Below are 12,861 nucleotides of genomic sequence, written 5' to 3' on the forward strand. Positions count from 1 at the left end.
CGAGGCGTAAAGTGATAATGGTTGCACTTCCTCGGCCACATCAAATCAAATTAAATCAAAACCCAAGACAGGAATAAACTGTTACGGGAAGTAACAGTTGCCCATCAAAAGTTTATCCATTAAAAAAGTGGCTCTCTTGGGAAAATCTCGCTCTCTCTCTCTTGCTTGTGCTTCTTCCTGCGGATGGTATTCCGCTTGGCATACGATTTTAAATAGTTTTTTAAGATATTCTTAAGGTGGTTAGCAATGCAAATATTTGTGGAAGAATTTCATAGGGATACTGGAAGCCGGCACTAAATAAATAAAATACTCTGAAAGTTTCTGTCATTCTATCGCCTCTATTGAGAAAAGGAGAGAGTCTCCCCACTCGAAGGTTCGCTAATAGCAGCAGATGATAGCCGGAGCGGTACAACCCACGGACTTTAATTATAAATAATTTAAATATATTTTTATTGTTAAAGCAAATTTAATACATTTCTATCTATAAGAATTGCCATGGATTTATCTGCAGGCTCAAAACCCGCGGGCTACCTGCCGTTTCTATCTCTCTCTCTCTCTCTTGCGGTTGTGATTGAGGCTGGGGGTTGTCTTCCTCTTGTTATTGCTATTGCTATTTTCTGTTGCATTTGCTGCAATCTGTTTGTGTGTGTGTGTGTATTTGTCTCTTTCCTTGTCTCGTTTGTCAGACATTTGACAGTTGTTTGTTATTTTTGCACGTTGACTTTTCTCCCTGGTTGTTGTTGCTGTTGTGGTCTTTGTTGCTGTCTCTGTGTCATGTGTCTGCGGCATATTTTCCATGCCCCCACAGCCGAGGTTGCCTAACAAACGCCCACTGCCGCAGCAGCAGCAGCACCACCACCCCTCGCGCACTCGCACTCTCTTCCCCTTTGGTATTGCCATCTCTTTTGGATTTACAATTTTTATGGCAAGTCAAATTTTTGTTTTGTTTGTTGCATTTATTGCCATTTTCGACTGTCAGTGTGTGTGTGTGTGTCGAGGAAGTCGGAATTTGCATAGAAAAATGGAAATTAACAAGACCATTTGACTGGCTTTCCATCCAAGTCCGGCCCGGGCCAGGCCCCACCACAACCAGCGATACCACCATGCCACCATTCTCCCCATTCTCCATCCTGCTGTCTGTTCGTCCTGTTTGTACATTTGTCCCTGGCTATATTTAGCTTTATGTAAACACGTTTGACCAACTGAACTGACTGAATGACTGACTGCCTCAGTTGGGTATCATTCATTCACTCACCCACCCTCTCTTTATCTCTCGGTCTCAGTCAATCTCTCTCTCTCTCTCTTACTTTGTGATGTAATAGATGAGGTTAATGTATGCGACAAAAACTTTCATCTCGAATTGCGAAATCCACGCAATGCAATAAACGGGATAACAAAGGAAACGACAAACAGAGAGAAAGAGAGAGAGGGGCAGATATCTGCAAAAGATTGTCTTACAATGTTTGAATAATAATTAATAAATAATAATTAATACACAAGGAATGATCAACTCCCCCCCAAAAAGGTTTACATAAGTTTCTCCCTGTTGGTTTCATTTAGTTTGATTACAGTGAAAACTCTTGGTTGATCCATTATTTAGGAATCGCATACTTGAGCATTACCTCGCTCCCGCCTTAAAGTGCTTTCACTGTACTTTATTTTGGATCTCAATCTGTGGAGCTCAATGCCGCTGCCGACTGCTGACTGCCGACTACCTCCTGATGTGAAATCTCAAGCAGTTAAGTTTTGTTGCCTGGTGTTTCCCACGTGACCTCGAACACAAACCTCACGTACAAGGATTTCTTTTTTGTTGCAACAACTGCAGCCGTTGTGGGGGATCAGGCGTTGGTGGGGGATAACCCTACACCTCTCCACCCCCGCCAGCAAACCTTATATAAGTAAGTATTTAAGTGTCTTGTATCCGAGGAAAGTGAAAATTGATGCATCGGCATCAATTTCCTTATGGATTTCAATATTTTTATACACCAGTCACGAAAATTCGTTTAATGAAAATGGGGACACGGCAGCCTAAACGACAAAAAAGAGAGTGAGAGAGTGCAAGAGAGAGATTGCAACGATGAGAACTCTTTTGATTCGCGTGATCAAAGTCGAGAACGAGTCGAAGCTGTCAATGGAAGCGAATGATAACATAAAAGAATAACGGCAAAGACTTTAGCTAGTCAAGGAGAGCGGAATAGGAGAAGATGGAACAGCCACAGGGTGTGTACAAGTAGGGTGGGGAATTTATAGATACAGTAGAGGGAGAGACAGTAGCAACGAGAAAAAGGCTGAATGCCTCACCCTGCAAAAATACGCCTTGGACAGGTAGAGCACGACGAATGCACAAACAGGCCAAGCAAAGGCTAGAGAGCGGCAAGCAGGTAGGCGGCGAAGCCAGCGCCAAAGGGGAGCAGGAGAGAGCGGCGGGCGGGGCAAAAAACGCCAAAGGAGAGCAGGAGGCAGCAGTCAAAACGGACAGCAAATACAGTAATTAGATCACAGGCAGACAGTTGAAAGAGGAAGCGAGGAGAGCGGACTGCAGGGGTGGGCCTGGTAGACGTACTGGAAGCTGGAACGTGACTGCAGAGAAGGAAGCCAACGGGATGGGGAGGCAGGGGACGGGCAATAGAGTGAGAAATGAAATAGGAAGCACAGTGCAGGTCAAGCATTTAGGTTGCAATTCATTTATTGACTAACGATGGGGAGCGAGACAAGGGAATCATTGACATTTAAGGTTAGCTTATGTAGCTACCAGTCTCCACTGTAGTGTACAGTGTACACATGCAAGACGTGTACAAGAAAACTGTTTTCCGCTGTAAGTTGCATGTACGACAGCTTCCTAAACAACAAAAAGCAGCAACAATGGATATTCGTGTGTGAAAAAAAGAGACTAAACTCAATTACTCAACAAACACAGTAACCTACTTCATAAAAAACAGCAACAGCAGCAGCAACAGCAACCAGCAACAGCCAGCAACATTGCCAACAAATGCTGTTAACAGCTGCAGCAACAAATTCATTTTCGCTTTTGTTGCTGCTTTCCAACGAGAAAAGTCCTTCAAGCGTGACAATCACATGGAACACAGCACTGTTGTTGTTTTTGCTGATTTATCGTTTTCATTTTGCACTGATCCCCATCCCCCCACTTGCTTACACCCTAACCAAACGGAACAGTTTTTTGCAAAATAAATGGCAACGATGCTTGTCTTAGGGTATGAACATTTTCGGCTAGCTGATTTTGCTTTGTTTCTTGGATGTTGTAAAAGGAAATGTCAATTCTGGTGCCGCTGCCCGCTTACCACACAATGCACAGCGCAACGGAGAGGGGGAGCAATGGCATGGCACCCACTAATGTAAGCCATATAACAAATCTCTTTAAAAACAGAACAGAACAGAACCGAACCTCGTGTGTGTTTTGCTTTTGGCAAAGAGATTTGGAGATTCTGAACACCGCCGTCTGCCCTTTGTGGAGACTTTCTCCTTCCTCTGCTGCTTGCGTGATGTCCAGCAATGTGCCCAAGCCTGTTTTTTGCTCGCTGCCTCACTCTCGAGCAGATTTTTTGTTGCCTGCCAGAATTTGTTAGCCTGAGAAGAAGATGAAGGAAACCCAAGAAGTGCAGAGGGAGCGAGTAGGACAGAGGCGGGCAGGCAGAGAACACACAAAGTAAAGCGCCGTTCCGTTTCGTTCCAGTCTTGGGACTGGGCATGGGACTGGGCATGGGAATGGGCATCAGAATGTACATGGGGCCCCGAAGCTCTTTGGGGATCGTGAGTCAGCAGAGTTTAGGCAAAAAAAAAACTGCTAAAACTATAAGACCCAATGATGATTTATTGTTTGGCTTATTAGAACGAGAGAGCAGGAGCACTGCTAGCCGCAGATAGAAGATCGCTTCACCGCTTTCTGTGCCTGAATTTATGCTGTTGACTTTTTGCTAAAAGAATTTTTGGGGCCGTGGTCCCATTGGTGTAGCGCCCTGGGGTGACTCAAAGGGAAGACTGGAACTTGAGAACTTTCCAGGTTTTGGCATTTTTTCGTTGTTTCTGTACCACTTTGCGCCACTTTCTCATGCCCATTGAGTGGAGCTTACGATCAGAATTTTACCTCCAGTAAGTTTTAATTGAGCAGAAAAGTTCGGTGGTATTTCGAATTTAGTTTATGGAAATTCTTCCATGTTCAAAATTACTTTAAAGACCCAAAATCAGTTGAAGTACTTTTATTAGTATCATAATAAAACACTCAAAAAAAAATCTTCAATCCTAACGCTTAAATATTCCACACAATTTTCCATAAATTCCCTGAACTTATCCCAAATATGCAGCCATACAGAATGGATGCCATCGAAGCGATGGGTTTACCCTCGAATAAAATTACTTTCATGGCCTTCTGTGGCTGTTTGTTGGCTTTCTTGGAAACACTCGTTGATCGGATTCCGATGCGGGATTCGCGCATTCAATAGCAGATTTATGCATTGGCCGTGGCAATCTAATATGAAGCACAATAAAAACTTGAATATGGCTATTTGGCAACACGTCAACGGCAACAGCAACAACCACATTCAAGGCAATGAACGAAACGTGCCAACGTCTGAAGATCGCTGATAAGCCATAAGAGCGGGAGCAGTCCGCTCGGAGCAGCAGCAACCTCTATGCAAAGAAAGTTTTATTTTTTTGTTGCACACACACACACAGACACAGACAGGACCCCCAGTTGCACAGGAGAGTGAGGCTACAAAAATTATTCACAATTGCTAGAGAGAGAGAGAGAGCCCAGTATGCAGAGAAGTTACGGTTCGTGGTGGTGGAGGAGGAGAAGACTGCCTGCCAGTGGCAGTGCCACTGCATTTGGTTGACGATTTTTATGGCTGGTTTTCCTTGGCGTTTTTCTTAACTGTTATTTCTCCTGTCGACTGCCATTAGCAATTAATAGACGGCACGAGAAATTTGCATTGCAAAAGGAAAGTGACAACAACAGCAGCAGCAACAAAAAACCAGAAAGAAAGGCTCTATGCTGGCCTGGGGGGGCCGAAGCTGCAGATACACTTGGGGCCTCATTCACTTGTTTAATATGGCATTATAAAGGTGTTTTTATGTAGGGTTTTTATGATTTCATGCAGGAAAGCGGCTGCGCTCTAGGATTAATAGTGTTCGAGGTCCAGGTGTGCAAAGAGCCGAAAATTGGACTTGTAGACATGAAAAGGGTATACAAAAAATAGGGGAAAATGCAAACGAATAGCGACTGGCGGTGGCGGTGGCGGTGACGGTGGCAATCACCGATCGCAGATCACAAATCACAAATCACAGATTTAGCCATTAGACAGGGGGGCCTGGGGATGTGGTTGCGGATCGGAGTATGCGAAAATTGCCTGTGCAGCGGGTGTCGTCTCAGTGTGTTGTCCGTTAGCTAATTGTCAGATAACATACTCCCAGTCGCTGGCGGGAGGGTGCATCGGATGGGCATATTTCACGCCCGAAAAGTGAGAGTGAGAGTGAGACGAGGGGCCAGGCGACACCTGGTTCCACCTTCCAATCAAGGCGTGTAATCTGGATGCGTGTGCCTGTTGTCCGCTCAGCCATCAGCCGTTGAGCATCTTGCCTCATCAGCATCAACATCAGCAAAGCCCCCTGTGGGCACCGGGCACCGGGCACCGGGCACCTGTGCCGTGGCGTGCCGTGACGTGCCGTGACGGTTCGATCGATCTGTTTCGGGGCAGACGCATTAAGTTTCATGTGCTGTCATTATTTTAAATTATGCACACGAGCGAAACTCACAAATGAAAACAATCCAAACGAGACACTGCATAATTGAGAGACATTTTCCAGCCTCATTTGCCTAGACTCGTCTCTGTGTCTGTGTGTGTGTGCGTGTGTGGAAAATTGTTCAACACCTTGCCTTCTGTCTCTGTGGCAGAGCTTTCGATCAGGTGCCAATAAAAAGAAAGGAGCAACAGCTGGCGGAATACCCTCTGTCAGGATATTCCATATATTTCAAATTGAAAGTCTAAAGAAACTTAGCGCTCCCTTTTTCCTCCTTCGGTATTCCCTGCTGACGTTTCTCTTCAGCGCTTTTGTTCGCCTCCTTTCGCAGCTTCTCTCTTATTTGATGCTTGATCCAGTGTTTGTTGCGTGGCGCATAGGTCTTGGCATCCACTTGGTGCACCAAGCACGTGAGGTCCTTCAGCATGTCGATGAAGTCAAACAATTGCAGAATGTCGTAGGTGATGACATGGGCACTAGGAGTGCAGCGTTTCAGGTGCTCCTCGTAGATCTTGCACACACGCTCCAAGCACTCGTCGACGCTCTGGAAGTAGGCGTAGGAGCGACTCTTCTCCCGCGTATCGAGTTGGATCAGTAGAATTGTGCGAGACATATTTCGAATATATATTTTTTTGCTTTTCAAGAACTTTTTTGGAGGCTAAAGACACTTGGTTTTAGTTTTTTTTTAACTCAAAGCAAAGCCTACTCTTTTGAATTAATCTTTCGATTTAAGAACTCATTACTGGGTACCATAAAGTCGAGCCACAAAGGCATCAGCCATCTGCAGCTACTATTCTACAATATTATGGCAGCAGATTTCTCCTACCATAAATTGTGCATATATCCAATTATAAGCCCCTAAATTCCATTGATTGATCAATATTTATGCAGAATAAATCCATCTGGTAGGTAGCCCCGAAATAATCATCATTATATCGTTACCAAAAAATCAAATCAAACTGATTCTGACACCTCGGCGGAAAGACAAACTCATTTCTCATTTGAAAGATATAAAAATACACGCCCACAAAACTCCCACATCATTAGGGGAAACATTTCTGGCTGCCGCGACCGCGATGACACATTAATGTCACTCCGCGCGATATGAGCTAAATTTATTGGTGCAGCTAGCCCCTGGATATTCCCTGTTGCCTGTCGTTAGAACACCGATGGGGATGTACCCTCTTCCAGAAAGATTTCCTTAAATAGTAAAGATTTGTTTGCCAGAGCATCGAAAATACTTCCATCTCTGTAAAATGAATATAGCCTCTTCAAGGGTGTGCACAGAATATATTCTGTTCGTGTCGTCGCATGCAGAAACAGTTTTTTTGGGCGGTCTCCTCATGGAAAGATGTCACAGGGATCGTCGGAGTGTGGGGGGGGGGGGGGGGGGGGGGGTGGCTGGCTAGCCATTTAGAGCATTTCACTAGTGTGTTTTTGTGAGCGGTGTTTTGTGTGCAGCGGTAAGACCGTGTGGCACGAGTAAAATCTAAGGAAGCAAACGATGAAGCAGAGGAAGAAAGCCAACTCATTTCGTAATGACGGGAGAAGAAAGAAGAATAAAAACGAAAAAACGAAATCGTTGACATCTTTGCCAACTAAAAACACACACACTAAAAGAGATGCAGAGAAATTTGAGAGGGGAAGCAAGGGAGAATGGAGTGAGAGAGGCAAAAGGCCGACAGGGAAAAGCCCCAGTAATTTATAGGAAAATTCCTTTTGGAATTTATGTGCGGAATCATGACATAAATTAACCAACCAAGTGTAGCGAAGGCAGTGGCGTCTCTAGCCGCGATTCATGTGTGGTGTGTGGTATGTCTGTGCCAGTGGTGCCAAGAAGGAGGTGGAGTGGAAAGTGCTGCCAAATGTGTGTGGGTTAGTGGTGCAAATTGTAGCTGCTGCTGATGCAACCGCCCGCACACACCAAGTATTTAGTTGAATTATAATAATTACAAATAATTATTCAACAATTTGTTAAGCGAATGTAACTAATCGTTTATGCTTCGGCTGCGAAATGGAGGAATGCCCCTTTGGGTGCTCTCTTTTGTCCCCCTCCACTTCTCACTTTCTTTCTTCTGCCTAGCCATGCGTGCGTCTGTTTTCCTCTTTTTCCCTTTCTCCTGCTGCTGCTGTGGCTTCTCTTCTCTGCCGTAATCATTTAATTTGAAATCAACTTTGGTTTTTGTTTTGTTTTGGTTTTTATGTTTTGATTTTTATGTAATTGCCGCTTAATTATGAAGCAATTAAAACGCAGCGCAACTTCGGGGGCGTCGCGTCCGAAAAGTTTCTGAAGCATTGCAAAGACGAACACCCAACTCATCTCGACTCCAAAAACCAAATTCGAAATGGGGTCAAGAGCTTCAAGAAGGAGCAGCCACAACCATCATGTGGCAGTGGCTGTGGCTAGCTGCAATGCAATCGATTTTCAGCTTTTATGCCTTGCATAATCACTCATAATTTGTTGTCCACTTGGTGTCCACTTCAGTTGCAGGTTGCACGTTGCACTTTGCACATTTAGCTGCATGCTGCATCTCATTCACACACACACACACACACATAGTTCTGCAGCGGATCAAGTGCATATAATTATGCAGGTGAAATACACTGCACTGGCGAACGAGCATAGGCCGTTGTTAGTTTATTTTGGCTTGGGAAAATTTTTAAGGAAAATCCACTTTAAAACCTTAACACCTTGCATTTGAAATTAATGTCAGCCTCTGTGGTCGTTAAGCAGCAAAGCAAAGTCCCGTTAGTTTTTGCTTGCGGGTAACGTATTGCTGTAAGCAGTGGCCTGAGAGAGGGAAGAATGAGAGCGAGAGGCCTAGCCACCACCCCAGCTGTTGTTGCTGTTGCTGAGAGAGCGGTCGCATCCAAGAATATAGAGTAGGAGTTGTTGAGAGAGCGATGTAAACAGTTACCAAAAGAGAGAGCGTGCAATAAAGTGAAGCAAATGCGAGAGAGCGCACGTATGTATGTATTCTGTGAGAGGTGCAAAGCAAAGCTCGTAGATCATGCGATAATACAACGATGTGACTCATTGCTGAATGCATAAAAACGAAATGCGAAAGCAGAACATGCAGCGCTATATACAAATACACTAACTAAAAGTTGGCACACCAAAGAACCTGCCTGCAAGGTTATTTTTCATCGATGGCTGCTTTAACTTAGAGCATCACAATGTTCGACTTGCTGCTGCTGTTGCTCTGCCTGCTGATGGAACGCCTTTCCCGGCGTTTCTGGCATTTCTGGGCCACTGCTGAAGTTCGTTCGTGTTTGGTTTTTCTACATAAACTGCCGGGCCGACCATTTAAATTGTCTTTCAATGCGCGCATATTACATAATTAAGACAGCAACAGCAGTGCCAGCACCAGCAGCAGCACCAGAAACAGTCGCCGCCACATCAAGAGTGCAATGTCTGCCCAGACGGACAGGCGTACAGTAGAGAGAGAGAGAGAGAGAGGGAGAAGGAGAGGGAGATGCCTGACTGACTGACAGGCCATCAACTCCAGCAAAATGCTCAACACCTCGACGGAAAAGAGCCATAGCCGACGGACGGAGAGACAGCCAGGCCAGCACTTTCCCGCTGTTGGCCTCTACTTTTTCCGATGCATCATCATGATGATGATCGTCATCATCATGGCATAATCAAAGAGTCGTAAAAACCAATAATCATTATCTGGCAAAAACAAGCCAATTAATGCTGCTGCTGCCACCAACCACTGCGACATAGCCACCGAGTCAGTAATTAAATGAAAATAAAACACCAGAGATTTGGCCAACTTAAGCGAAGCATTCAATAGCGAGGGGAGGTGGGAAGGTCCGGAAAAAACAAGTCTATTATGGATTACGGGAGAGCAGGGCGCGCGCAGCGATATGTGTAAATTATAATTATAAGTGCAGTCTTTTGGCTAATTTTGCCATTTGCATGCCATAATAGAGCGATAAACTTTAGCGGAAAGAGCTGGGTCAAGCTGCCCGAAAAGGAAGTCGGAAGTGTGGACAGAGTGTGAGGGACATTGAATTACCCTAGGAATTGTAATAAAAAGTATACATTTTTCATTTACAACCAAGTAGTCCCTGCCAAAGCTTGCATAGTCACTTCCAAGCGCTTTTGTCTCGCTCTCAGTCTCAACTAAGCAACAAAATTCAGCAACAATAAGGAATAATATTCCAAAAATAATTAACCAAAATCATAGCAATAAGCAGCAACCCAGAGGTAAGGATAAACAGAATCAAAATATTTATTTGTGACACATTTATTTTTGTCTGTACAAGTACAGTTCTCCCCAATATGTTTGATGTGAAGAAAGGTGCTCGCCAGATTCGCTTTATATGCAATGTGATATACAATGATCCATTTTTTTGGGACCTTATCAAGAGCTACACCATCTTTGTGGCAGCCATACCCATTGCCCATACATTTAATGGACTAAAGTTAATGTCATAATTAGTTTAGGGAGACACTCTAAAATATTTCTGTAAATTCTATCAACATTAATGGCAAACAGAACTTGTTTTGGATTGGATTGGGCAAGGCCCATTACAATTCTATACAATTCTATATGATGTGTTCAGGTAAGGATTACATCATAAACCAAAAACTCGTACTAATTGTTTTGCCTTTCCAATTTTATTGCAGTCCAAATCCGTTAAATCGAAACCCTTTAAACCCTTCTAAAAACGTACCACAAATAAATTCTTCTGTTTAATCTGTGCCCCCCAAAAACCCATACCATCCATCAGCCAACAAAAAGGGTATCAAAACGGGAAGAATGTTTTGGGGTTGCTAAGCCATTCCCATGTGTCTCTCTGTTCATTCCAATTAGTGGGGAAAACTAAAGTGGGAAATTGTCAGCGACTGATTGGATACTGGCTATTGGATATTGGGCGATGGTGAGGTGAGGTGTCGCCACCTCAGAGCTCCGAGAATGGGTGAGAAATATTATGTGGAGTGCGTCCTGTCCTGCTGCCGCAAATTTACAAATCAAGTTTGCTCGCATTGAAAATTAGTGAAAGTTGCGCCCAACTTCCAAGTTGTTGTTGTTGTTCGTTGTTGCACGTTGAGATGGTGTTGCATCGGTTGTTTTTTTCGGGTTTGTTGCTGGCCACTCCGAACGGTAGCCCAAACCTAGGGCAATATCGTGTCGGCGATCACGGGCCAACGATAAAGATGGAAAATGGTAGGAGAGCGGACCCCCCCAAGGGCAACTGGAGGTCAGACCTAATTGATTGGAAAATTCCATTTCTTTTCGGCTCTTTGCTTGCCGTTTTGTATGGATAATAAGCTTCGATACCCCTGCTGTATGGCAGGGCTAATCTGGATAATTCCATTAGCATGGGTTTGTTTTTGGTTTTTTGTTTGACTGAAGATCAACTGATTGAACATTAATCAGGTGAGCATTAATTTGTTTCGAGATCAAGTTAGGATATACAATGGAAAAGTAAAGAAATTTGCATTAAAATCTCCTGGATTGTGTGTGAATTTATGGAAGTTCCATGAATAATCTCCCATGACTAATCGCAATACCCAAAAAACACCCAAAAATATCTTCAAGGCAAACAGCTCTGAGCTGCGGAATGGAATGCGAGGAATCTTTGCCAAATACAAAATCATTTAACCCCAAATAAGTGTAGCTAATGTATAGGAAATTAGTTAATATCGAAATCATTAAGACAAATTCACTGATCGATTGTTGTGTTTGCTGTGTTTTCCCATGACTAACACGAGGAGGCAAGCCAATGCATTTCCATTCCCATCCAAAAGTGGGTAGGGAGTGGGGGCAAAACTCTTACTTTTCTTTCACTTTGCTCAAAATTCAGTAATTTCATTTGATGTACAATTTCAAATTGAAATATTTCTCAGTGCGTTTTCATTCAAAATGTTTTTGGTTTTTGGCTTTTGGCTCTGGCATGCCTGGCCGCACCATCTCCTCGCGTTTGTTTCATTTTGTCAAGCTTTGCCATTTGCCATTTCGAGTGCTGAATTTTTCATGTGCATTTAATTAGTTGAATTATGGCCTGCGAAATGTGGCAGTGGCAGTGGCAGTGGCAGCGGCAGTGGCGACTGGGCCGCAGACAATCTAATAAAAACATAGAGAAAATAAACTACAAAAATACAACTTAATGAAAATGTGCGGCGGCTTGGCCATACCGACTGTGCGACAACTTTCGCGAAATAATTTTTATTGACTCTCCATCTTCCCCCCCCCCCCCCCCCCCCCCCCCCCCCCCCCCCCCCCCCCCCCCCCCCCCCCCCCCCAAACCCACAGTCGGACAATCGTACAATGGATCAAACCTCGGGACCCGCTGCGGCTGTTGCTGCTGCTCAGGGGGATGGTCGCACGAATCACCTTTCCCATTTTTTCATTTCTCCCAAAACAGAGCTAATCGTTGGATGGCGCTCGGGGAAGATTAAAGACGGTTTATAATCACAATAACCATGATTATTTATTAGCCAAGTAATTATTGCCATTCGGCATTTTCGCAATGTGATGATGATGGTTTTTATGAACGAATTATCTATCAAAAGGAAGCGGACAGATCAAAGCAGTGGGGCACTGTAGAGACACTATAGAATATTATAAATAATAATGACAAAAATAAAACTTCTTTAACTTTTTTTGATAATTTACTGCACTTAATCCATAGCTTAAGTGTAGTACCTTTTGAAAACTATTAAATCTCATTAAATCAATTACTAATTTGCTGCAATTACCTTGTTAAAAAATGCACTCCACTTAAATATAATACTTTAGTTTAAGAACTTTTATTTCGAACAAGTAGAAAGTCAGCTTTCGCCCACAAAAAACACAGCAAAACGAAGAGGCTGTCCACTTATAGAGATTCTTGATCCATCATCATTATGGAGTGACGGAAGTGCTTCCTCCTACATATCTACCTGCTCCAAAAGCACTTGGGAGTCATGCATTGTATACCCTTCTAAGTACACATTATTCTCTTTCCAACATAATTAACAGACATTTTCGTTGACTCGCAATTGTCTAATAGTAGGTAGGTACAGCCTAATTGGGCCGTCTCAGACTCATTCTCAAGCCTTTCCCCAAGATTCTCGAGTGCGTAAGGTGGATGGATGGATTGGGGGGGGGG

At 43.8% G+C, this 12,861-nt stretch overlaps 2 protein-coding genes across 2 annotated transcripts in view; both read right to left on the reverse strand.

The window, feature by feature from the left end:
* The window catches only part of LOC117579240, a 57,834-nt gene that overhangs the window by 29,843 nt on the left and 15,130 nt on the right, over positions 1-12,861 (reverse strand). The gene's annotated exons all lie outside the window — the stretch shown is intronic.
* LOC117579242 (enhancer of rudimentary homolog) lies at positions 5,944-6,392 on the reverse strand. Its single transcript, XM_034265024.1, has one exon. The coding sequence runs from the start codon at positions 6,365-6,367 to the stop codon at positions 5,999-6,001; it is 369 nt and encodes a 122-aa protein (XP_034120915.1). The 5' UTR covers positions 6,368-6,392; the 3' UTR covers positions 5,944-5,998.

Source organism: Drosophila guanche, unplaced genomic scaffold (assembly GCF_900245975.1).
Source record: "Drosophila guanche unplaced genomic scaffold, DGUA_6, whole genome shotgun sequence".
NCBI classification, from domain to species: Eukaryota; Metazoa; Arthropoda; class Insecta; order Diptera; family Drosophilidae; genus Drosophila; species Drosophila guanche.